The sequence below is a fragment of the Tubulanus polymorphus genome, chromosome 2, assembly GCF_964204645.1.
Source record: "Tubulanus polymorphus chromosome 2, tnTubPoly1.2, whole genome shotgun sequence".
Lineage (NCBI taxonomy): Eukaryota > Metazoa > Nemertea > Palaeonemertea > Tubulaniformes > Tubulanidae > Tubulanus > Tubulanus polymorphus.
In genome coordinates this window covers 31,819,862-31,841,527 of record NC_134026.1, presented here as the reverse complement: position 1 = coordinate 31,841,527, position 21,666 = coordinate 31,819,862, and the positions used below count along the sequence as shown (strand labels likewise).

General features: G+C 43.0%; 3 protein-coding genes across 3 annotated transcripts; 1 reads left to right on the top strand and 2 right to left on the bottom strand.

Moving 5' to 3' along the window:
• The first annotated feature begins 107 nt into the window (after positions 1–107).
• LOC141899201 (anaphase-promoting complex subunit 4-like) lies at positions 108–14,455 on the top strand. Its single transcript, XM_074785363.1, is given in 26 exon segments — positions 108–250; positions 460–615; positions 697–796; positions 3,587–3,809; positions 3,889–3,915; positions 4,363–4,407; positions 4,483–4,591; positions 4,693–4,797; positions 4,879–4,962; positions 5,047–5,142; positions 5,303–5,364; positions 6,529–6,571; positions 6,799–6,875; positions 6,978–7,130; positions 7,203–7,258; positions 7,326–7,372; positions 7,684–7,797; positions 7,877–7,964; positions 8,309–8,406; positions 8,542–8,642; positions 8,725–8,832; positions 9,271–9,327; positions 12,473–12,567; positions 12,570–12,654; positions 13,978–14,086; positions 14,167–14,455. Coding segments are annotated over 25 exon segments (2,361 nt in total). The 5' UTR covers positions 108–250; positions 460–492; the 3' UTR covers positions 14,323–14,455.
• LOC141899719 (uncharacterized) lies at positions 8,692–12,317 on the bottom strand. The gene is made up of 3 exons (XM_074786187.1): positions 11,892–12,317; positions 9,838–10,342; positions 8,692–9,754 (listed from the first exon to the last, which is right to left on the bottom strand). The coding sequence occupies exons 1-3, from the start codon at positions 11,955–11,957 to the stop codon at positions 9,654–9,656; spliced, it is 672 nt and encodes a 223-aa protein (XP_074642288.1). The 5' UTR covers positions 11,958–12,317; the 3' UTR covers positions 8,692–9,653.
• A 1,452-nt stretch (positions 14,456–15,907) lies between the features above and the next one.
• LOC141900176 (drebrin-like protein) lies at positions 15,908–20,275 on the bottom strand. The gene is given in 15 exon segments (XM_074786948.1): positions 15,908–16,347; positions 16,439–16,666; positions 16,740–16,847; positions 16,921–17,013; positions 17,085–17,290; positions 17,731–17,834; positions 17,901–17,981; positions 18,522–18,641; positions 18,731–18,817; positions 18,891–19,109; positions 19,189–19,263; positions 19,690–19,802; positions 19,885–19,940; positions 20,179–20,233; positions 20,236–20,275. Coding segments are annotated over 15 exon segments (1,707 nt in total). The 5' UTR covers positions 20,261–20,275; the 3' UTR covers positions 15,908–16,210.
• Positions 20,276–21,666: the final 1,391 nt, after the last annotated feature.

Genomic DNA, 21,666 nt, shown 5'->3' with positions numbered 1-21,666 from the left:
CCCTAACCCTAACAAACTCTAACCCTAACCCTAGTTTTGATTGGTTCGTGATAATGTCAGATATGAAACCCTCGTTCTAATTGGCCATACGTGAAAACAAACATGGCGGCGCCCATGTGTGAAATTGATGGCTAAAAAACGTCGATAAATAGCGCGTTTAAATACGTTTTAAGGGTCAATCCTTGAGTTTCAGATCTCAAAAATATTCTCAGTAGACTGGAAAGATTCAACTTCAACTATACATTGTACTGTTAAGTGTCCTAAACTTGGAATAAACCGTAAATTAAAGCCATATCCGTCCAATAAAATCAACGGATTCAATTCATACGTCACCAATTCACAAATTCAATAAATTATGAATAACGTTTATTATGCTCTGTTCCACCGCAGGTTTTACTTTATATTCTGTATATGAAATAGAACTCATTATTTTATATCTGTTTGTTGTTGTTGTTGTAGAGTAGGAAAGAGTTTGAGACTAGGAGGAGAGTCATGATGCAGTCAGAATCAAATTCATTTCGTCAAGTTGATGAGAAACACGTTTCTACAGAAGTGAAATGTTTGGCCTGGTCTCCAAAAATGGATCTGATAGCTGTAGCTAATATTCAATCAGAGGTATTTTCAGAACCCCCTCCCCTCCCCCCCCCCCCGTCACTGTTACACACTCCTCTGTTTTACTAAAATGTATTTTTACAGGTCATTCTCTATCGGTTATCTTGGCAAAAAGTTTGGACCCTAAATTCACAAGCCGAAGATATGACTATAGCGGCGTTGGCATGGCGACCGGATGGAAAAGGTAACCAATGTCTATTGTTGAGGATAAGCTTCAAATTTGAGAAAGTATAAAATAGCTAGACCTCCTGTAGGGTAGATAATCCACAAGATTTACTAGGATTAACTAAGCTAATGCGTTAATTCGGGTTAAATGCTGTCAAGGTCAGCCACCTACTGTGTTAAAACTGAGTAAAAACAATCACAAATGTCATATTTCAAATAAACTTAAAGCTAATGATAGTTCATCAGACAATATAGAATAATGTTTATTTGACATGAGTAAAACAGTGTCTGTCCAAGGGGGGGGGGGTCCAACCCGGGGTGCAGTGGAGGAAATATAAGATTAAATCTCATGGCTTAATCCAAGAAATTACATAATAATTTATCAAACAATGATATCTATAAAATACTATCTTGATCTAAGATATATTTAATCTTTGGATGTAAGGTGAATAGATGGAGTTTAGACCGGGCTGATAAAGACTGATAGATATGGACAATAAGGCGATAACTAGTGTTAATAGATATTATCAGTTCACATAGATATCAGTCATAGATACACAACTAGTGCACCAAGAATAACTAGAATATCACTAGCATCAGGTGTAAGGACATTTTATAGTCTATGAACTATAATTGGTTGTGACCCCTCGGACAATATTACATATCACGCCCTCTCAAACACCTCTCCCCCTCCTCGCACCAACTCAACCTCTCTCATACAGTCAGTTAGACGATGTGCACCTCTTACAATGAAACATCTATTCTATAATTTACTATTGTTTAGATTTTTTCTCACTTTAAACATTTGATAGAATGCTTGTGATTAGGATATGATTTCACAGGGGAGTTTCACCTCCAGGGACGACGAACACCTCAATGTCTATATCCCACCTCTCCTCATTATAACTAACATTCACAGTTTGAAAGATCAGTATTTGACTGAAATGTTTGCGTTATCTGATCTACTATAGAATTGTTTAATCCTTGGGGTGATTTTTTAATCTGCATAAAATCTTGTGAATGAAGAAAACTTACATAATATGTGAGGATTACACAAGAAACCTCAGTGGGATTGAGACAGAGACAGAGAGAGAGAGAGACAGAGAGAGAGACAGGGGTTTCAAATAAAGGCTACACAAGTCATCTTTTGTCCATATTTGATTTTTCAGAAAACATTTGAAATGGGATTTAGAGAGAGTTGAATAGATGTGACCCGGTGAAACCTCTGTCTCTCCAAACAATCTTTATTTATCTATACAGGAAGTAACTTTATTTTATACAAACTCAAACTAAAACATTTTAAGCTTGTGTAAAAATACACGGAGACTAGTATTTACTCCTAGAGTAAACTAAATACACAGTCTATCTTTAGTGTGAGTTTTAGAAGACTGACTGATTCTAGGATGTCACCCCTGCTGAACCCCCTACAGGGTTAGGGGTGATACCTGCCATTCATGGTTCAATAACTGTTTTAATTGACTTCATTTTATACTTAGTGGTGAATAATTAGTAATAATTAGTCTCTAAATGTTTTACCTTAAATCATCGTCAATTTTCAACCATTTTATTGATGCAGACATTTTACGGGTATAAAATATCCAAACTCGAGCCAAAGCCTGACCGGACGTCTTACTGGTCACTTACTGGTCACTTACTGGTCACTTACTGGTCAGATATATCAGTTCGTAGTCATTTAGAAGGCACAAACTGAGATCTAATTGAATAGTTTGTCAAACTATCAACTAACAACACAACCACACAGTAAAACTACCCCTTTAAAACAATATATACCCTTGATCTGCGGTTTGAGAAATAAAAACACTCCCTTGATCTACAAAATCAGTTTTAGAAACAATGTCTGAAATTAAATGAATTTGAAATGAAGTTAAATATTTACCGGTGTAGACTGGTTGCTGTATCCTTATAGACTGGTTGCTGTATCCGTTAGACTGGTTACTGTATTTGCTGTTAGACTGGTTGTTGTAATGCTTCATGTAACAGTACTGTGATGAGTGTTGTATATCAGTGGTTTATATATAAGTCTGATGTAAAGTTTGATCAGTAATCATAGTTTCTAATCCTGGAGTACTGCTATATAAACACTCATTGTATGTTTAATGATAAAATCAGTTCCATCTCAATCTGTTTAATTACTATTAATTACTGTTTATTGTAATTAGTGTTGTGTAATTATCTGTCTATCTGTCTGTCTGTAACAGTAAAGATGGTCTACAGTCTATGTCTGTGTTTATATCTGTAAACCGACACACACTTCACTCCGAAATATTCTCATATGTCAAAAAATAAGAGAGAGAAGGAGGAGAATGAGAAGGGAGAGACAGGGAGAGAAAAGGAGGAGAAAGATAAAGAGATGAGAGGAGAAGGTCCAAACGTGGAGCTCGAGATTCTTTTGATAAATGAGTTTGATTTTAAGCACTATCTTAAAAAAAATTGTATATTAAGAAAACCGAATAAATCCTGAGGGGGGAGGGGGTGTTTGTATCAGTCTCAGACCGGGGGGAGTTGTGTTGGGAATCAGTCTCAGACCGGGGGAGGGGAGGGGGAGGGAGGGGGTGTTGGGAATCAGTCTTAGACCGGGGGGAGGGGGAGGGGCGTCCCATTTTATGTCTATGTTTGGGATTAATCATTATTTTACACATATTCTGATTAAACCAACACGTTTAACTCTCACGACTAGCACTTACTAATCCTCCCTCACCTAGTAATTAATCAACGTTTAATTAATCCAGGATTAACCGATTAATCACGCTGTTTCTAAATCATCGTAATTTAACCGTCTCTATTGTAGTTTTATCAGTCGGTTACCACGGTTACCAGTGCGGAAAAGTATTGTTGGTCGATGTGGAGAATTCAGAGATTTTACACGTGATATCGGAAACTGGTCATGTGACGTCTCTTAACTGGATCTCCGAAGCGGCGCCCTCTACCGAGTATTCGGCGAACAATAGTAAAATGTGTTTCGAAGAGAGATGGAATCAATTTTTACCCAAGTTACCCGTACTCAATAAAAGGTAGAAATCAACTTTTATTGAAAAATCATTGAGACGAACTTTAGAAATATCTCATTATTTGAACTACTTTGTTTTACAGTTTTGGAACAGTCAATAAAGGTCACACGTAAGTAACTAGTCTCTATCTGCTCCTAGTACCTGCTGGTACCTGCTGCTGCTGCTCCTAGTACCTGCTGGTACCTGCTGCTGCTGCTCCTAGTACCTGCTGGTACCTGCTGCTGCTGCTCCTAGTACCTGCTGGTATCTGCTGCTGATCCTAGTACCTGCTGCTGCTCCTAGTACCTGCTGGTATCTGCTGGTACCTGCTGCTGCTGCTCCTAGTACCTGCTGGTACCTGCTGCTGCTCCTAGTACCTGCTGGTATCTGCTGCTGATCCTAGTACCTGCTGCTGCTCCTAGTACCTGCTGCTGCTCCTAGTACCTACTGGTACCTGCTGCTGCTCCTAGTACCTGCTGGTACTGGTGGTGCTGCTAGTACCTGCTGCTGCTCCTAGTACCTGCTGGTGGTGCTGCTGGTACCTGCTATAACTAGTAGTTGTCTCTCTGTTTTACAGTGATGAAAATGTTGAGGACCCGAAACGGTTAAAAGGCCAATCTGAGTAAGTTAGTTTATTCGCTACAATATAGATGGCGCATTGGTTTGAATGAATGGTTATTGATTTATTGATTTGTAGGTTGAACCTATTGATAGTAGGTAATCAGATAGGTAAAGTGTGTTTATACGCGTATGGTATATTCCCAGCAGGACAGTTAGATACCACACAGACTACACCATCGTTTCCTGTAAGTACCACCAGGTGGCAGTACACACGCCACAACCACCACCAGGTGGCAGTCCACACACACCAGCGCGTGGGGTTAATCAGTGTTTCTATATATTTCAGGTCGGACAGGTTTTAAGCGCTCATTTCTCTCCAAATTTAAAAGTTTTAGTTTTAATGTTACTGGTTGAAACTAACTCCTGCAGTGAACAGTTATATATCGTAACGGTAAGTACCGAACGACTAGTGCTGCCATCTAGCGGGTATATAATCAGTGCTGACACCTATAGTAGTGTTTATATATTACAGTATGACAGTACATTGATAGCTGAAAGACACACAGAAATCAGTATTATCGCACTGAAATACGGCCAGGTGGCGTCTCTACTCTCAGTAAGTAACACCGATATATGTATATATGTACATGTATATAGTTGAGTGGACACTCAATAGATGGCGTATGTGTTGTTATTTCAGTATCTAGACGCTACTATTAAACAGATGTCTGAAGCGTGGGAAGATATTTTAATGGAAATGGATTCAAAACTGATGAAATTTGCAGAAGATAAACAGGTAAATAATAATTACAAGATAGGTAGATAGACTCAACTCGTAGATGACTCTCGTCAGACTCCGCGTGGGGGGGGAGGGTCTCGTCAGACTCCAGGGGGAGGGGGGTTTGCGTGGGACCAGGAATTGTTTGTTAAAGTGTTTGAATTCAACTGTTTTGTAGAAGATGTCAACTGGAACTGTTAGTAATGATTTCTTGGAACTGCTTATGTTTGGTACTCCTAGGTAAGTGTGTTCTTAGGTTCATTTCACCTACTAGGCTGATTTACCTACCCCAGGCTGATAGACCTACCCGTACCCCAGGCTGATAGACCTACCCGTACTCTAGGCTGATAGACCTACCCGTACTCTAGGCTGATAGACCTACCGGTACCCCAGGCTGATAGACCTACCCGTACTCTAGGCTGATAGACCTACCGGTACCCCAGGCTGATAGACCTACCGGTACTCTAGGCTGATAGACCTACCCGTACTCTAGGCTGATAGACCTACCGGTACTCTAGGCTGATAGACCTACCCGTACTCTAGGCTGATAGACCTACCGGTACTCTAGGCTGATAGACCTACCCGTACTCTAGGCTGATAGACCTACCGGTACCCCAGGCTGATAGACCTACCGGTACTCTAGGCTGATAGACCTACCGGTACTCTAGGCTGATAGACCTACCCGTACTCTAGGCTGATAGACCTACCGGTACCCCAGGCTGATAGACCTACCGGTACCCCAGGCTGATAGACCTACCCGTACTCTAGGCTGATAGACCTACCGGTACCCCAGGCTGATAGACCTACCCGTACTCTAGGCTGATAGACCTACCGGTACTCTAGGCTGATAGACCTACCCGTACTCTAGGCTGATAGACCTACCGGTACTCTAGGCTGATAGACCTACCCGTACTCTAGGCTGATAGACCTACCGGTACCCCAGGCTGATAGACCTACCGGTACTCTAGGCTGATAGACCTACCCGTACTCTAGGCTGATAGACCTACCCGTACTCTAGGCTGATAGACCTACCGGTACCCCAGGCTGATAGACCTACCCGTACTCTAGGCTGATAGACCTACCGGTACTCTAGGCTGATCGACCTACCGGTACTCTAGGCTGATAGACCTACCGGTACTCTAGGCTGATAGGGCTGATCGACCTACTTTAGGCTGATCGACCTACTTTAGGCTGATCGACCTACTTTAGGCTGATCGACCTACTTTAGGCTGATCGACCTACCGGTACTCTAGGCTGATAGACCTACCGGTACTCTAGGCTGATAGGGCTGATCGACCTACTTTAGGCTGATCGACCTACTTTAGGCTGATCGACCTACTTTAGGCTGATCGACCTACTTTAGGCTGATCGACCTACCTCTCTATTTGTATTTTATATTTTTAGTGATGAACTTCAATTATTTCTGCTCAATGATCTCACTGAGAAGGTTCGTTAATTATTCCGATTACTCATCCGTTCTATGGATGGCGCTGCTGCTGCTGCTGCTTACGCTGAATCCTGTTATACTTTGAGCGCTAGCCTATAGATGGCGCTGCTAGCACCAATGGATATCAGGATTCATGGTTATTGCTTCGCTTCACGTGCCTCGCTTGCCACAGTTTGTTTTAACCACGATCAGCAATAGATGGAGTTGTCGTTGTTTATATTCTGTAGGGTTTAAAGAAACTAGGTCATTCAATCGAAACATCTTATTCTAATATACAGAGATTAGTTCTAAAACAACTTCAAAGGTAAATTCCAAATCCTGTCTCTAACCTCAATCAATGATTGTGTCGATGATTGTGTCTATGATTGTGTCGATGATTGTACTAATGATTGTGTGTATATTTCAGTGTAATTCAAGCTATAATCTATCATTTAAATGATCTAAATGGAATGTCTCAGTGGTTCGATGATTTCGGAGTACTGGGACTCATTCACAGTGTTATCCAGGAGGCAATCACTTGTGCTAATAGTTTCATGTTGAAGGCTAGTGAATTACATCTGTAAGTTTATCACTTACTCTCCGTATTAAACACTATTCCTGCACTATATTTACACTGCGGTTTATGTTATAGTGTTATCGATGGAAGTATGAAGAATTTCAAGGCATTTTTTCGTTGGTTGTACGTAGGTACGCATTATCATTATACACAGGTGTCTATCATGTGAAACACACTATAATGATGTTTATATTACAGTGATACAGAGACTTGCAGATGAACCAGTTCCACCAGAACTCAACAAGGTAAACCCCCCTCCCCCCTCTACCCCCCTCTACCCCTCCCGGTCCAACCAGAACTCAACAAGGTTAACCCCCCTCCCCCTACCCTTCCCGGTCCAACCAGAACTCAACAAGGTTAACCCCCCTCCCTCTACCCCCTCTACCCCTCCCGGTCCAACCAGAACTCAACAAGGTAAACCCCCCTCCCCCTACCCCTCCCGGTCCAACCAGAACTCAACAAGGTTAACCCCCTCTCTTCCCCTTCTCCCATTTTTGTAATCCAAGGCGCGCTGTTATTTGTGACAATCGCTGAATTAGTTGTTAATGTGTTTCAGATGACTCAACAATCGCTGAATTTTGTCGCTGATTTCTTAAAAGAACATTTTACAGAAGAATATGACGGAGATGGAAAAACTAAACCGGGTTTCCGTTTAGAACGTGTCGGTCAGGTGAGTAAACCCAGTTTAAACCCAGTTTACAGCTGCCGAGAAATAGACTAAACTAATCCGGGTTTTATTTGTATTTTAGTATTTGAAGAATGAAGATCTTCAGGATCCTGCTGATAATTCAGAAAATCATTGGATTAAATTTGTTGAATCTCATCCTAATCTGAAGAGTAAGTTAAATTATTTCCCTACTCTCCCCCTGTCTCTCTTCTCCCTCTCCACTCCTCCCCTGTCCCTCACCTCTATCCCCTCTCCACTCCTCCCCCTCTCCCTCACCTCTCCCTCACCTCTCTCCCCTCACCTCTCCCCCTCTCCTCTCCCCCTCTCCTCTCTCCCCTCTCCTCTCTCCCCTCTCCCTCACCTCTCCTCTCTCCCCTCTCCACTCCTCCCCTCTCCACTCCTCCCCTCTCCTCTCCACTCCTCCCCTCTCCTCTCCCCTCTCCTCTCCCCTCTCTCCCCTCTCTCCACTCTCCCCTCTCTCAACTCTCTCAGAGCGGTATTTGTCTATTTACAGATAGTCCTCTACTGTATCCAGTCAACACCAAGAAATCTCTAATTCAATCTCACAACGACTTGAAGAAAGTTTTAGAGAAAGTTTTAGGAAAACCATCGGTAAGTTTGTAAGTGAGAGGTTAACCTCTCTCATACCTCTCTCATCTCATACCTCCTTCATAATTATATCGAATCAAACAGAACAATAAATACAACAAACTTTTTAATAGAATAAGAATATAATGTTTAATGCAGGTAACGATAGGAGAGACTTTAACTTATAGTCACGTGTATCAACTATATACAGGATCAAAACTAACTGCAGCTGATAGTAATACATTACCTACAGTAACTCAGTAAGTATCAACCCCCCTCCCCTCAGTTAGCCCCCCCCTCCCCTCCCCCTCTCTGAACTCAGGTTTTATCTCTATTTTACAGATTTACTGTGAACAATGTAAACAGTGACAGCTATTATTTATATTCAGTGGTTTTATTGGGTGAAACTCCAGCTGACAAATTCTATATCATTCGTCAGAAAGGACCCAGGTTAGTTTAAAACATCGCATTTAACAGAGCTGGGCTCAGTTTAACAGAGCTGGGCTCAGCTTAACAGAGCTGGGCTCAGTTTAACATAGCTGGGCTCAGTTTAACAGAACTGGGCTCAGTTTAACAGAGCTGGGCTCAGTTTAACGGAGCTGGGCTCAGTTTAACAGATCTGGGCTCATTTCAACAGAGCTGGGCTCAGTTTAACAGAGCTGGCCTCAGTTTAACGGAGCTGGGCTCAGTTTAACAGAGCTGGGCTCGTTTCAACAGTTCTGCACCCAGTTTATCAATTTGATTCCACTGAGAGAAGAATTACTTCATTTCCAATGTTTTTCAAACAGACAGTAAGTAACGGGTGGAACAGTGGAACAGTGGAACAGTGGAACCGGGCGCTGGGCTTCTTCAGGTCACTAGTTACAATGTTTTTATTTTTTGTTTTAGATTAGAAGCCGTTGCTGTGAAATTTGGACAATTAGGAGCCAGGAATACAACTGACAAGTAAGTGTCCGTCTGGTGCTGCCATCTGTGTAATATCGGGTGAACTATTAGTGCAGGTTCTACTGCTGCTATCTATCCGATACTCGGTGAACTATAAGTTGTTGAGGAGATATAATCAGTGCTGCCATCTGTTGGTGGATATATGATTTATAGGTCAATAGGTCTGAAGTATTCTAGGATCACTTTACACCTGTATTTACATTACACTCGACATACTCCTAGATTTACTTACATTATATACATATATCAATTCATATACACGATAGTAACCGTGGTTACTAGATTTAAATCTCAATTTATTAGTCGTTTGTTTAAATGAGATGTTGTCAGGTGCGTTCGACCCCCCTCAAAGCTTTATGATGATGTCTGATTCTAACGGGTCTCTGTTGCCGTGAGTTACAACCCGCCGGGTCATTCCTTTCAGTACCTGCAATCAGGAAATTACAATGAATTAATTATTAACGATCGAATGAATTTAATGAATTAAATTATCATTAATTCCTCTCTAACCCGGAGATTCCCAGAATTCCACTGCGATTAAATGTCGATATTTCAAAATCCAATTCCTCGTTTGATAGAATTGATCGCAATCCCACAATGCAACACGTGCGTCTGCTTTCTCGTATTGGAACGTTGCCAAACGTACTATACCGCGGCGCCCTCTCAGTTCGGAGATAATCTCGCGTCGATTGCGTTTTGTCGCTCGATAAAACTCGGGCGTTTTATAAACTTTTTCTAAATACGGTCCGAACATGACCGGATTCTGGATGTAACATTCATCTCGACGCTCCTCATCGCAGATGATGCTGTCATTGTTTAGTACGTGTTTATTGGTATAGATGGCGTGTTGGTAGTCGATATGATTCAGCGAATAAGAGAGACGTATAGCAGACGTGTGATGCTCAATTCTTTCAACTGTTAATAATTTATTGATCTGTTCGTCTGTTTTTGATCCTCCGTAAAGTTTGTAACCGGGATAATTACGTTTGAGTTCGGTGAATTTCGGCACTTTCAACTGAAAATAGATTTAAACTAAACTCACAATATTCACTGAATGCTCTACTAACTTTCAGAAATTCATGTTCGAAAATATTTCTAATAAATCCAGATAGCGGCACATTCAGAATCTAGTCTACGAGGCCACAATATTTAGGATTAAGTAACTAAGATTCGATATTTCTGAGGGAATGTTTCTAGTCTTCACAGATTGATTTCAAATATGAATTTTACTGATTTTTTGTTGTTCTTTCTATAAAAGTGTTTGATGTTTAGAATGAAGAACGAGCCAAACTAATCCACTCTAAATAATGGGGATGAATTATTGAACAGATGTGTGACCTCAGTTTGTGTGTGACCTCTTGAGCTCTTGTTATTGTTAAACTGTCGGCTATTGTTAAAACTTCCATCATAAACTGAAGCTATAATGAAATAGACTTGTAGTGCCTCTGAGTCCTCTCTCTCTCTCTCTCTCTCTCTCTCTCTCTCTCTCTCTCTCTCTCTCTCTCTCTCTCTCTCTCTCTCTCTCTCTCTCTCTCTCTCTCTCTCTCTCTCTCTCTCTCTCTCTCTCTCTCTCTCTCTCTCTCTCTCTCTCTCTCTCTCTCTCTCTCTCTCTCTCTCTCTCTCTCTCTCTCTCTCTCTCTCTCTCTCTCTCTCTCAGCCCTTCTCTCTCTCTCAGCCCTTCTCTCTCTCTCTCTCGCCCTTTTCTCTCTCTCTCTCAGCCCTTCTCTCTCTCTCTCTCAGCCCTTCTCTCTCTCTCAGCCCTTCTCTCTCTCTCTCAGCCCTTCTCTCTCCTCTCAGCCCTTCTCTCTCTCTCTCTCAGCCCTTTTCTCTCTCTCAGCCCTTCTCTCTCTCTCAGCCCTTCTCTCTCTCTCTCAGCCCTTCTCTCTCCTCTCAGCCCTTCTCTCTCTCTCTCTCAGCCCTTTTCTCTCTCTCAGCCCTTCTCTCTCTCAGCCCTTCTCTCTCTCTCTCAGCCCTTCTCTCTCTCTCTCAGCCCTTCTCTCTCTCTCTCAGCCCTTCTCTCTCTCTCTCTCTCTCTACTTGCTGGTCGGGTATTGTTTGATTAACTAACAGTGATTGATAGAGTTATTATATAGACACAGTTAGACAGTCATCCGTGACACTCATTAATCTCAAATCTTATATTAATATTGACTTTAATATTCATTACTGTGAGTTTATAAACTCAATATTCAATATAAATTAACCCTTTTTCATCCCTCACTACCCGTTATTGCCCGTATGAAGCCCGTATGAAGCCCGTATGAAACCCGTAGAACCGACAATAGCCCGCAGTGGTTTAAACATACAGTTACTGTTTGTTATGTTATTAATTGTATAGATTTTATACGGGCATTTTTAATATGATCTGAACATGTGTTAGTTTTCACAGAACACTTCGCAGGTCTGTAGAGGGTGGTTTTAACCCTAACCCGTGCGGGGATACCTACCGAGGAGGTATCTAACACTGACCGGTTACCCGGCTACGGGTACCCTCCCTCTACATATCCTCATTATATAATACAAAGCATTTTATAAAAACAGTGAAAATGAAATTGAAATCTTACCCCAGAAACGAGTACGACTAAACTAATTACCACTAACGCGTAAACCATTGTCTTATTCGTTACCATGACGATTGATAAAACTATCAGAAGTTTGTATAAGTTAGTCGAGTAGTAGCGAGTAGTGAATAGTGAATAGTTAGTTTATATTGTCCCATATCAATGAGACAGCTGCTGCCACTAGTAGAGAGACGACCAGCAACTCCTACTCTACTCCTGCCTCGCTGTGTGTGTGAATGAATGAATGAATCAACAGTTTAGAGACTGATTAAATTCTTCATCCGACCTCTCTCTACCTCTCTCTCTGACCTCTCTCTCTGACCTCTGTGTAAACAGCTCAGCTGAGAATCCTCACTAATATAACTTTCTAATGAAAAGAAAACTAGTTTGTTTAACAGTATGCAGTGGGTCTGTGCACAGTTTATAATTGACACATGACTTGCACAATCATTAACAAACCTTCCCTTAAACCATTCATAAAAAACAGTTCAGATTCCTGTTCAGTGAATCATTACACTAGAGGCCGTATAACTGAATTTATTAGTTTCACACTGTCTATACCCCTCTCTCTCTCTTTATTATAGGTGTCAGCACCATCGAATATTAGATATTGGTCACTATGACGACCAGACAATTTCATTGTTACTCGTAGAGGACGAGGAAGATAAGTTACCGGTTCTCTGCAGATGGCGCTGTCGAATATTCGAGATATTGAGTATACGATAATAAATCAATACAGCGGAGATTTAATATCAATCAACTGTAAGTATCATCGCTACCTCTCCCTACCTCTCTCCCTACCTCTCTCTCTACCTCTCTCACAACCTCTCCCTACCTCTCAGTCTCACCTCTCACCTCTCCTACCTCTCAGTCTCACCTCTCCCTACCTCTCTCTACCGCTCAGTCTCACCTCTCTCACAACCTCTCTCTACCTCTCCCTACCTCTCTCTCTACCTCTCTCACAACCTCTCTGTCTCACCTCTCTCTCTCTCTACCTCTCAGTCTCACCTCTCTCTCTACCTCTCAGTCTCACCTCTCTCTCTACCTCTCAGTCTCACCTCTCTCTCTACCTCTCAGTCTCACCTCTCTCTCTACCTCTCCCTACCTCTCTCCCTACCTCTCTCCCTACCTATCTAACTCTCTCTCTACCTCTCAGTCTCACCTCTCTCTCTACCTCTCCCTACCTCTCTCCCTACCTCTCTAACTCTCTCTCTACCTCTCAGTCTCACCTCTCTCTCTAACTCTCTCTCTACCTCTCAGTCTCACCTCTCTCTCTACCTCTCAGTCTCACCTCTCTCTCTACCTCTCCCTACCTCTCTCCCTACCTCTCTCCCTACCTCTCTAACTCTCTCTCTACCTCTCAGTCTCACCTCTCTCTCTACCTCTCCCTACCTCTCTCTCTCTACCTCTCCCTACCTCTCTCTCTACCTCTCCCTACCTCTCTCCCTACCTCTCTCTTTACCTCTCTCCCTACCTATCTACCTCTCCCTACCTCTCTCTCTACCTCTCTCCCTACCTCTCCCTACCTCTCTCTTTACCTCTCTCCCTACCTCTCTCCCTACCTCTCCCTACCTCTCTCTCTACCTCTCTCCCTACCTCTCTCTCTACCTCTCAACCTCTCTCCCTACCTCTCAACCTCTCCCTACCTCTCTCTCTACCTCTCTCCCTACCTCTCTAACTCTCTCTCTACCTCTCAGTCTCACCTCTCTCTCTACCTCTCTCTCTACCTCTCTCTCTAACTCTCTCTCTACCTCTCAGTCTCACCTCTCTCTCTACCTCTCTCTCTACCTCTCTCTCTACCTCTCTCTCTCTACCTCTCTCCCTACCTCTCAACCTCTCTCCCTACCTCTCAACCTCTCCCTACCTCTCTCCCTACCTCTCTCTAACTCTCTCTCTACCTCTCAGTCTCACCTCTCTCTCTACCTCTAAGTCTTACCTCTCTCTCAGTCTCACCTCTCTCCCTACCTCTCTCCCTACCTCTCCCTACCTCTCTCTCTACCTCTCAGTCTCACCTCTCTCTCTACCTCTAAGTCTTACCTCTCTCTCAGTCTCACCTCTCTCACCTCTACCTCTCTCTCTCATTGTGTAGGGTGTGTATAGATGCAGCAGTGAATGTAGATGATTCTAATTTCCGACGTTTAGAGAATATGAAAGCTCATTGTTTCGCTGTTAGTGGAACTCGTAAAGTCTCATGTGTGGTAAGTAACTCCACCTAGTGGTTCGTTATTAGCACCACCTAGTGGTGAATTAATCAACGCCACCTGGTGTTTGTTTGTAGGTGTTCTCGTCTCGTAGAAGAGTACGATTATTTTATATGGATGTCGAGGATGAAGACGATGATGACGACAGAGCTGATACGTCTGCTACAGGTGGCAGCACCGTAGATACAGGTGAAGACGATGAGGATAAGGAGAATACATCGATGGAATTATAGACTATAAGTGGCGCTAGTTAACATATAATGAATATTAGTCCCCAGGATGGACTATAGGTGGCGCTAAAGAATGCATTTATGAATCAACTGAAGTTATTGATATTTGTAATAAATTAAACTTATTTTTCTAAAAGTTTTTATTTTCTGATTATGTTTTATAGGTCACTGCAGGTGCCCTTACAGGTTTATAGGTCACTGCAGGTGCCCTTACAGGTTTATAAGTCCCTGCAGGTGCCCTTACAGGTTTATAGGTCACTGCAGGTGCCCTTACAGGTTTATAGGTCACTGCAGGTGCCCTTACAGGTTTATAAGTCCCTGCAGGTGCCCTTACAGGTTTATAGGTCACTGCAGGTGCCCTTACAGGTTTATAAGTCCCTGCAGGTGCCCTTACAGGTTTATAAGTCCCTGCAGGTGCCCTTACAGGTTTATAGGTCATTGCAGGTGCCCTTACAGGTTTATAGGTCACTGCAGGTGCCCTTACAGGTTTATAGGTCATTGCAGGTGCCCTTACAGGTTTATAGGTCACTGCAGGTGCCCTTACAGGTTTATAGGTCACTGCAGGTGCCCTTACAGGTTTATAGGTCACTGCAGGTGCCCTTACAAGTTTATAAGTCCCTGCAGGTGCCCTTACAAGTTTATAGGTCACTGCAGGTGCCCTTACAGGTTTATAGGTCATTGCAGGTGCCCTTACAGGTTTATGGGTCACTGCAGGTGCCCTTACAGGTTTATAGGTCATTGCAGGTGCCCTTACAGGTTAAGAACAACAAAAACAACAAAAAAGTTTTCATTTTTATGATGAAATTGTATTTGTAAAAATCTTGATCATAAATGAAATCATTACATGATTAGTGCGCCCCCTATCGGGAATATGAGACATTATTAAACAAGCAGTTATAGTCCGTTTCACATATGTTTAGCACCGTATTTAATATAAGTAACTCTTGAATATGATTAAATTGTAAACTGAAAACTGAATGAATCAAAACAGAATGAATCAAACAAAATGAATCAAACAGAATGAATCAAACAGAATGAATCAGACAGAATGAATCAAACTGAATGAATCAAACAGAATGAATCAAACTGAATGAATCAGACAGAATGAATCAAACAAAATGAATCAAACAAAATGAATCAGACTGAATGAATCAGATAGAATGAATCAGACAGAATGAATCAGACAGAATGAATCAGACAGAATGAATCAAACTGAATGAATCAAAACAGAATGAATCAAACTGGATGAATCAAACTGGATGAATCAGACAGAATGAATCAGACAGAATGAATCAGACAGAATGAATCAAACTGAATGAATCAAAACAGAATGAATCAAACTGGATGAATCAGACAGAATGAATCAGACAGAATGAATCAGACAGAATGAATCAAAACAGAATGAATCAAACTGAATGAATCAGACAGAATGAATCAAACTGAATGAATCAAACTGAATGAATCAGACAGAATGAATCAAACTGAATGAATCAAACTGGATGAATCAGACAGAATGAATCAGACTGAATGAATCAAACTGGATGAATCAAAACAGAATGAATCAAACTGGATGAATCAAACTGGATGAATCAGACAGAATGAATCAGACAGAATGAATCAGACAGAATGAATCAAACTGAATGAATCAAAACAGAATGAATCAAACTGGATGAATCAGACAGAATGAATCAGACAGAATGAATCAGACAGAATGAATCAAAACAGAATGAATCAAACTGAATGAATCAGACAGAATGAATCAAACTGAATGAATCAAACTGAATGAATCAGACAGAATGAATCAAACTGAATGAATCAAACTGGATGAATCAAACAGAATGAATCAGACTGAATGAATTAAACTACATGTAAATGAATTAAATTGAATGAATTAAATGAGTTGGACGTAATTAGCAGGAAACATTCCACGAGATCCGTCCGGTGAGTTACCGACCCACCAGCCTTCATCAATACGGTCTATATCTGTGATTATATCATCAGGATCAAACGTGATTTCAGTTTCATCAGCTACAAAATATAATCAATCAATCAATCAATCAATGCTCCTCCCCTTCATGTTAGCCCCGCCCCCTCGATCAGACGGTACGTGCATACTAACCTGCCTGGTAGTCAAATAGGGCTCGCGCTGTTATTTGTTTAGTCTGTTCACCACCAGAGGGAGCTGTCGTATCGGGAATGTTGGAATCGTCTTGCACTATTTCTACGTAATTAGCCGGGAAACCTCCGCGAGATCCATTCGGGGAATTACCGACCCACCAGTTCTCATCAAAACGGTCGACATCCGTGATTAGATCTCCGGGATCAAATGTGATTTCAGTTGGATCAGCTACAAAATCATTAATGTAATTCCATGTAACACTGAGTGGACTGTGGTTGCTATCGAGACCAGCGATACTCACCTGCCTGGTAATCATAGAGGGCTCGAACTGTTATTAGTTTAGGCTGTTTATCACCAGAGGGAGCTGTCGTAAGGTCGGGAACGGGGGTGAAATCCTCTTGGGTCGGTTCTAGAAACATAACAATAACATCAGTTACAACAATACCGTAGACTGATGACGTGATATCTCCACGGTAACTTACCGTCCCAATTCTGATCATCTTCTTCCTGATCGGAATCAATGGCCGCCGGGGGTCGGATCGGTAAACCTTCTCTCAGTAAATCTCTCACTGGAGCTGATCAAATATCTAATTAACATAACACATTACACGATATACCTGAATCAATCCTGTCGTATCTACATTACCTGCCGCAATTTGGACTGGTTCTGGTGACGGTTCTCGGACTGGTTCCGGCGAAGGCTCTCGGACTGGTTCCGGAGATGGTGCTCGCACTGGTTCTTGGACTGGTTCCGGTGAGGGTTCTCGAACTGGTTCCGTTGGTAGTTTTATCGGTTGTCGAACTTGTTGGAATTCTTCCTTGTCATCTCCACCAAAATCGTAACGAATTTTTCTGTAAAGTTATTAGGATTTAGAAGAGGTTTGGCTGGCTGTTGGGGTCCGGACTGGGGACGTTCCTCGGTGGCAGTGGCTGTGAAGGGCGGGGACCGGACTGGGGACGTACCTCGGTGGCGGTGGCTGTGGAGGGTGGGGTCCGGACTGGGGACGTACCTCGGTGGCGGTGGCTGTGGAGGGCGGGGTCCGGACTGGGGACGTACCTCGGTGGCGGTGGCTGTGGAGGGCGGGGTCCGGACTGGGGACGTACCTCGGTGGTGGTGGCTGTGGAGGGCGGGGTCCGGACTGGGGACGTACCTCGGTGGCGGTGGCTGTGGAGGGCGGGGTCCGGACTGGGGACGTACCTCGGTGGTGGTGGCTGTGGAGGACGGGGTCCGGACTGGGGACGTACCTCGGTGGTGGTGGCTGTGGAGGGCGGGGTCCGGACTGGGGACGTACCTCGGTGGTGGTGGCTGACGCTTGGGAACATCTTCACTACTTCTCTGTTGTTGGAATAAATCTTTTGGATTGGATGACCGTCGACCAATCAGAGCAGCCGCTTCCTATAGTTAAATTTACATAATTAATGCGTGAAATGTAGTTGTATTTCGGATATGACAAACACTTACAGCTTGTCTTTCTTTTTTCAACGATTCACTTCTGTTTCTTCTTTCATCTTCTTCTTTATACGCAGCAGATTGTTCTCTTTCCTGAAACAGTACAACACAACTCAGTGATATAAACTACTCCCCCTCCCCCCTCTCAGTGGTGTACAGTACTCCCTCCCTCCCCTCTCAGTGGCGTACAGTTCTCCCCCCTCCCCCCTCTCAGTGGTGTACAGTACTCCCTCCCTCCCCTCTCAGTGGCGTACAGTTCTCCCCCCTCCCCCTCTCAGTGGCGTACAGTTCTCCCCCCTCCCCCCTCTCAGTGGCGTACAGTTCTCCCCCCTCCCCCCTCTCAGTGATGTACAGTGTACAGTACTCCCTCCCTCCCTCCCTCCCTCCCTCCCTCCCTCCCTCCCTCCCTCCCTCCCTCCCTCCCTCCCTCCCTCCCTCCCTCCCTCCCTCCCTCCTCTCAGTGATGTACAGCGTACAGTACTCCCTCCATCCCCTCTCAGTGGCGTCTATGCTACAGTGAATAAGGATCCTGAACTCATAACGTGCTGATTATTAGTAGGTGAGAGGCGACCCCTGCTCCCGGGGTGTGTAACCCCCTGCTCCGGGGGGGGGGGGGGGGTGTACGGTTATTACCCATTGTTGTTTAATATTTTGTTTCTCCCGCGACAACGCGAGACGTTCCTCTGATTTCTGTTTTTCCACTTCCTGTGCGTGAAGTCTTATTTTAGTCTCTCGTTCTTTAGCTTCTCGTTCCTGAAATACATGCAACAATCAGCGGTAACCATGCCGACCATCACCTACATGCTATATACGTGCTGTATAATACAGGTTACTATGGTTACCTCTCTTTGTTTGCGTTGTTTTTCTAATTGTTGACTCGTTTCTATTTTGTTTTTTCGTTCCTCTTCGACTCGTCGTTTTTCCTCCATCTGAAATCAATAATCACATTTACTCCGAGACTCCGACCACGGTTTAATCATTACTCCCGGAGTTAAAACTAACCTCAGTTTGTTTCCAGAATTTATCTCGTACCGATGTATTTAATTCTTTTTGAGGAAGTGTTTTTTTATAAACCGATCCGACCGGTCCTGCCTCGGGTAAAGGTTTAGAAACCTCTTTATGGAAACTGTAATTAGATCCTGATGATTTCGCTACGAGTTTCAAAATCACATCTTCTTCTACGTCATCTTCTGATCGTGCGTTCACCGTACAGTGCGCCCCCTAGTGCCAATTATATAAAACAGCATTTCATAAAAACTATCTCAATCGGTGGCTGAGGAGAGAAAGGGGGTGAACTTACCTTCAATAAATTTGCTACATCTCTCACATGATTCGCACATGTCGCTTTTTTTTGTTGCGGAGCGCCCTCTCCCACCTAAAATCAACATTAAAATCATTATCATTCGATAACCCACGGGCTGGTGATCCGGGGCTATGGACCCACGGGCTGGTGATCCGGGGCTATGGACCCATGGGTTGGTGATCCAGGGCTATGGAACCACGGGCTGGTGATCCAGGGCTATGGACCCACGGGCTGGTGATCCGGGCTAAGGACCCACGGGCTGGTGATCCGGGGCTATGGACCCACGGGCTGGTGATCCAGGCTATGAACCCACGGGCTGGTGATCCAGGGCTATGGACCCACCGGCTGGTGATCCAGGCTATTAACCCGCGGGCTGGAGATCCAGGGCTATGGACCCACGGGCTGGTGATCCGGGGCTATGGACCCACGGGCTGGTGATCCCGGGCTATGGACCCACGGGCTGCAGACCCGCACACGGTCCGGGGAAGTCAAACTTACCCAATTTATCAGCACATATTTCCATAAACTTGTATTGGGATCTTTAACTCTGCAGTAAGCGTACAATATTTTTCCGCTGCTCAATTCTTCGACCATTTCCTCATAGTCGCCATCTATTATCAAAAATTAACATTAACGACCAGACGTCACTAGTATAGTAGGAGACTGGAATGGATCGAGACCAGTAATTCTTACCTCCTGTTTCAACAAGTTTCAATGTATTTGTTAAACCTTCATAACCAAATATAGCCCTGAAACATCAACATAACCAATGAATGTTTAGAGTGAGCCCTGGCAGGTGATGATTTTCTGTCCTCTCAGGGCGAGTAGGGGTGTGTCAGTCAGTCAGTGACTGGTGCCTGGTAGGTGGTGGTGACCGACCGGGTCACTGTGATGTTTCACAGACTGACTCTGTCTGTCTGGTGAGGATTTCAAAATCTATCAAAATAAAGGCCTCGATTATCACAGATTAGTAACATAACATTTTACCAATTTGTATTTGATTTCTCATTGAATACATCTTCCCAAGCAGCGACTATTTCGCTTTATTTTTCTTCAAATCGATCGCCATATTTACTTCCTGGTTCACACACTGCCCGTGTGTAATACGTCATCAGTTTTGTTGTTATTTGTTTACGTGTTGCTGTTTGCTATATTGTAATTCTTTTAAAAATACATTTGAGGATCTGATTCCTCATCGATCTAACTGGTTTTACTGAAAACACCTTAAGATGAAATAAACCGCGAAGGAAAATTCGGGACGCGCTTTTCGGAAATAGGGATTCGAACCAAAAATAACCGATCATAAGGACCCACCGACATTCTCCCCTTGGAACTTTAATCTAAATCCAATATTCCTTAAATAAAGCTCCAGATGATGATAATTATATGATTAAAACCAAAATACTGTTGAATGATGAGTGAAATTGACTTAGGAAGACATATTTCCTAATACTCGCATGCCATAGTGGAATAGCTGGTTCTATCAGATTTCAACCGTCTAGTGCTGTCCCTATGAATAACGATAGCGGGAAAAACGTGAACTAATGCAATACTCGCGTGCCATAACATAACCTTTGAACTGACGTAGTGGACAAACTAATTATCAATTTGCGGCCAGGACTTTCACCAACAAGAAGTTATTTTGATGTTCTCACTGAATCACTGAAAATACGCAATTATGAAATCATTCATAGTGAAAATTATACCTTGAATCTTCCGGAGTTCGCCATCAACTCCAGTCAAGTGTCTGGCATGCGAATTATAAGTTAGTTCACATTTATACCGCTTACGTTATTCATAGGGGCAGCACCTGCCGGTTGTAGTCTGATACAGATCGAGTATCCTACTGTGGTATGCGAGCAATCTAAGTACGTACTATGAATGATAGCGAAAACGAATTCTGGTTCAGAATAGTATAATTTTTCCTGAAATCGAAAACATCATTGATACAAATATTTTCCCGTTACACTCAAACCATGAATAAAATATCATCCAAAAATGTATACTTAATGGATTAATCTCAAGCGAGCTATTACAGAAAATGTCCCAATTCCCCCGAGGCGACTGACACCTCAAAACGATTCTAACATCGATTTTATATCCATTTATTTCCTGTGGGATTCTCACTCACGGAAAATATTGATGAATTATTAAAATGCTTTCTGCAAACGAATCATATCTCATAGAAAATGAGTTTGTCTCCAGTACAAACTACTGATACTCATTGCTTGATGTCTTCATGCGGTTTTAATCGATAAAGGACACTATCACTCCTCACTTACCAGGGCAAGAGTTTTCTTCGTTCCAACAATAACCAGGCATTCCGCAACAATTGAAAAATGAATTTTTTAAACGGATGATTTAAATTTCTCATGATACGCCACAATAACAGACGAGAACGAGTCGTCAGAGCAACCGGCGCATCATCAACTAGCGCAACAATTTCCAGATTAATTTTCTCCGCGAGAAGAAATT

What these genes read in the sequence shown, in the direction of transcription:
- LOC141899719 (XM_074786187.1), bottom strand. Translation starts at nt 11,957, where the DNA reads ATGGTAACGAATAAGACAATGGTTTACGCGTTAGTGGTAATTAGTTTA. An exon ending in TAGTCGTACTCGTTTCTGGG is followed by an intron (nt 10,343 to 11,891) that starts GTAAGATTTCAA and finishes ATCTATTTTCAG; the next exon opens with TTGAAAGTGCCGAAATTCAC. An exon ending in GGAATTCTGGGAATCTCCGG is followed by an intron (nt 9,755 to 9,837) that starts GTTAGAGAGGAA and finishes TCCTGATTGCAG; the next exon opens with GTACTGAAAGGAATGACCCG.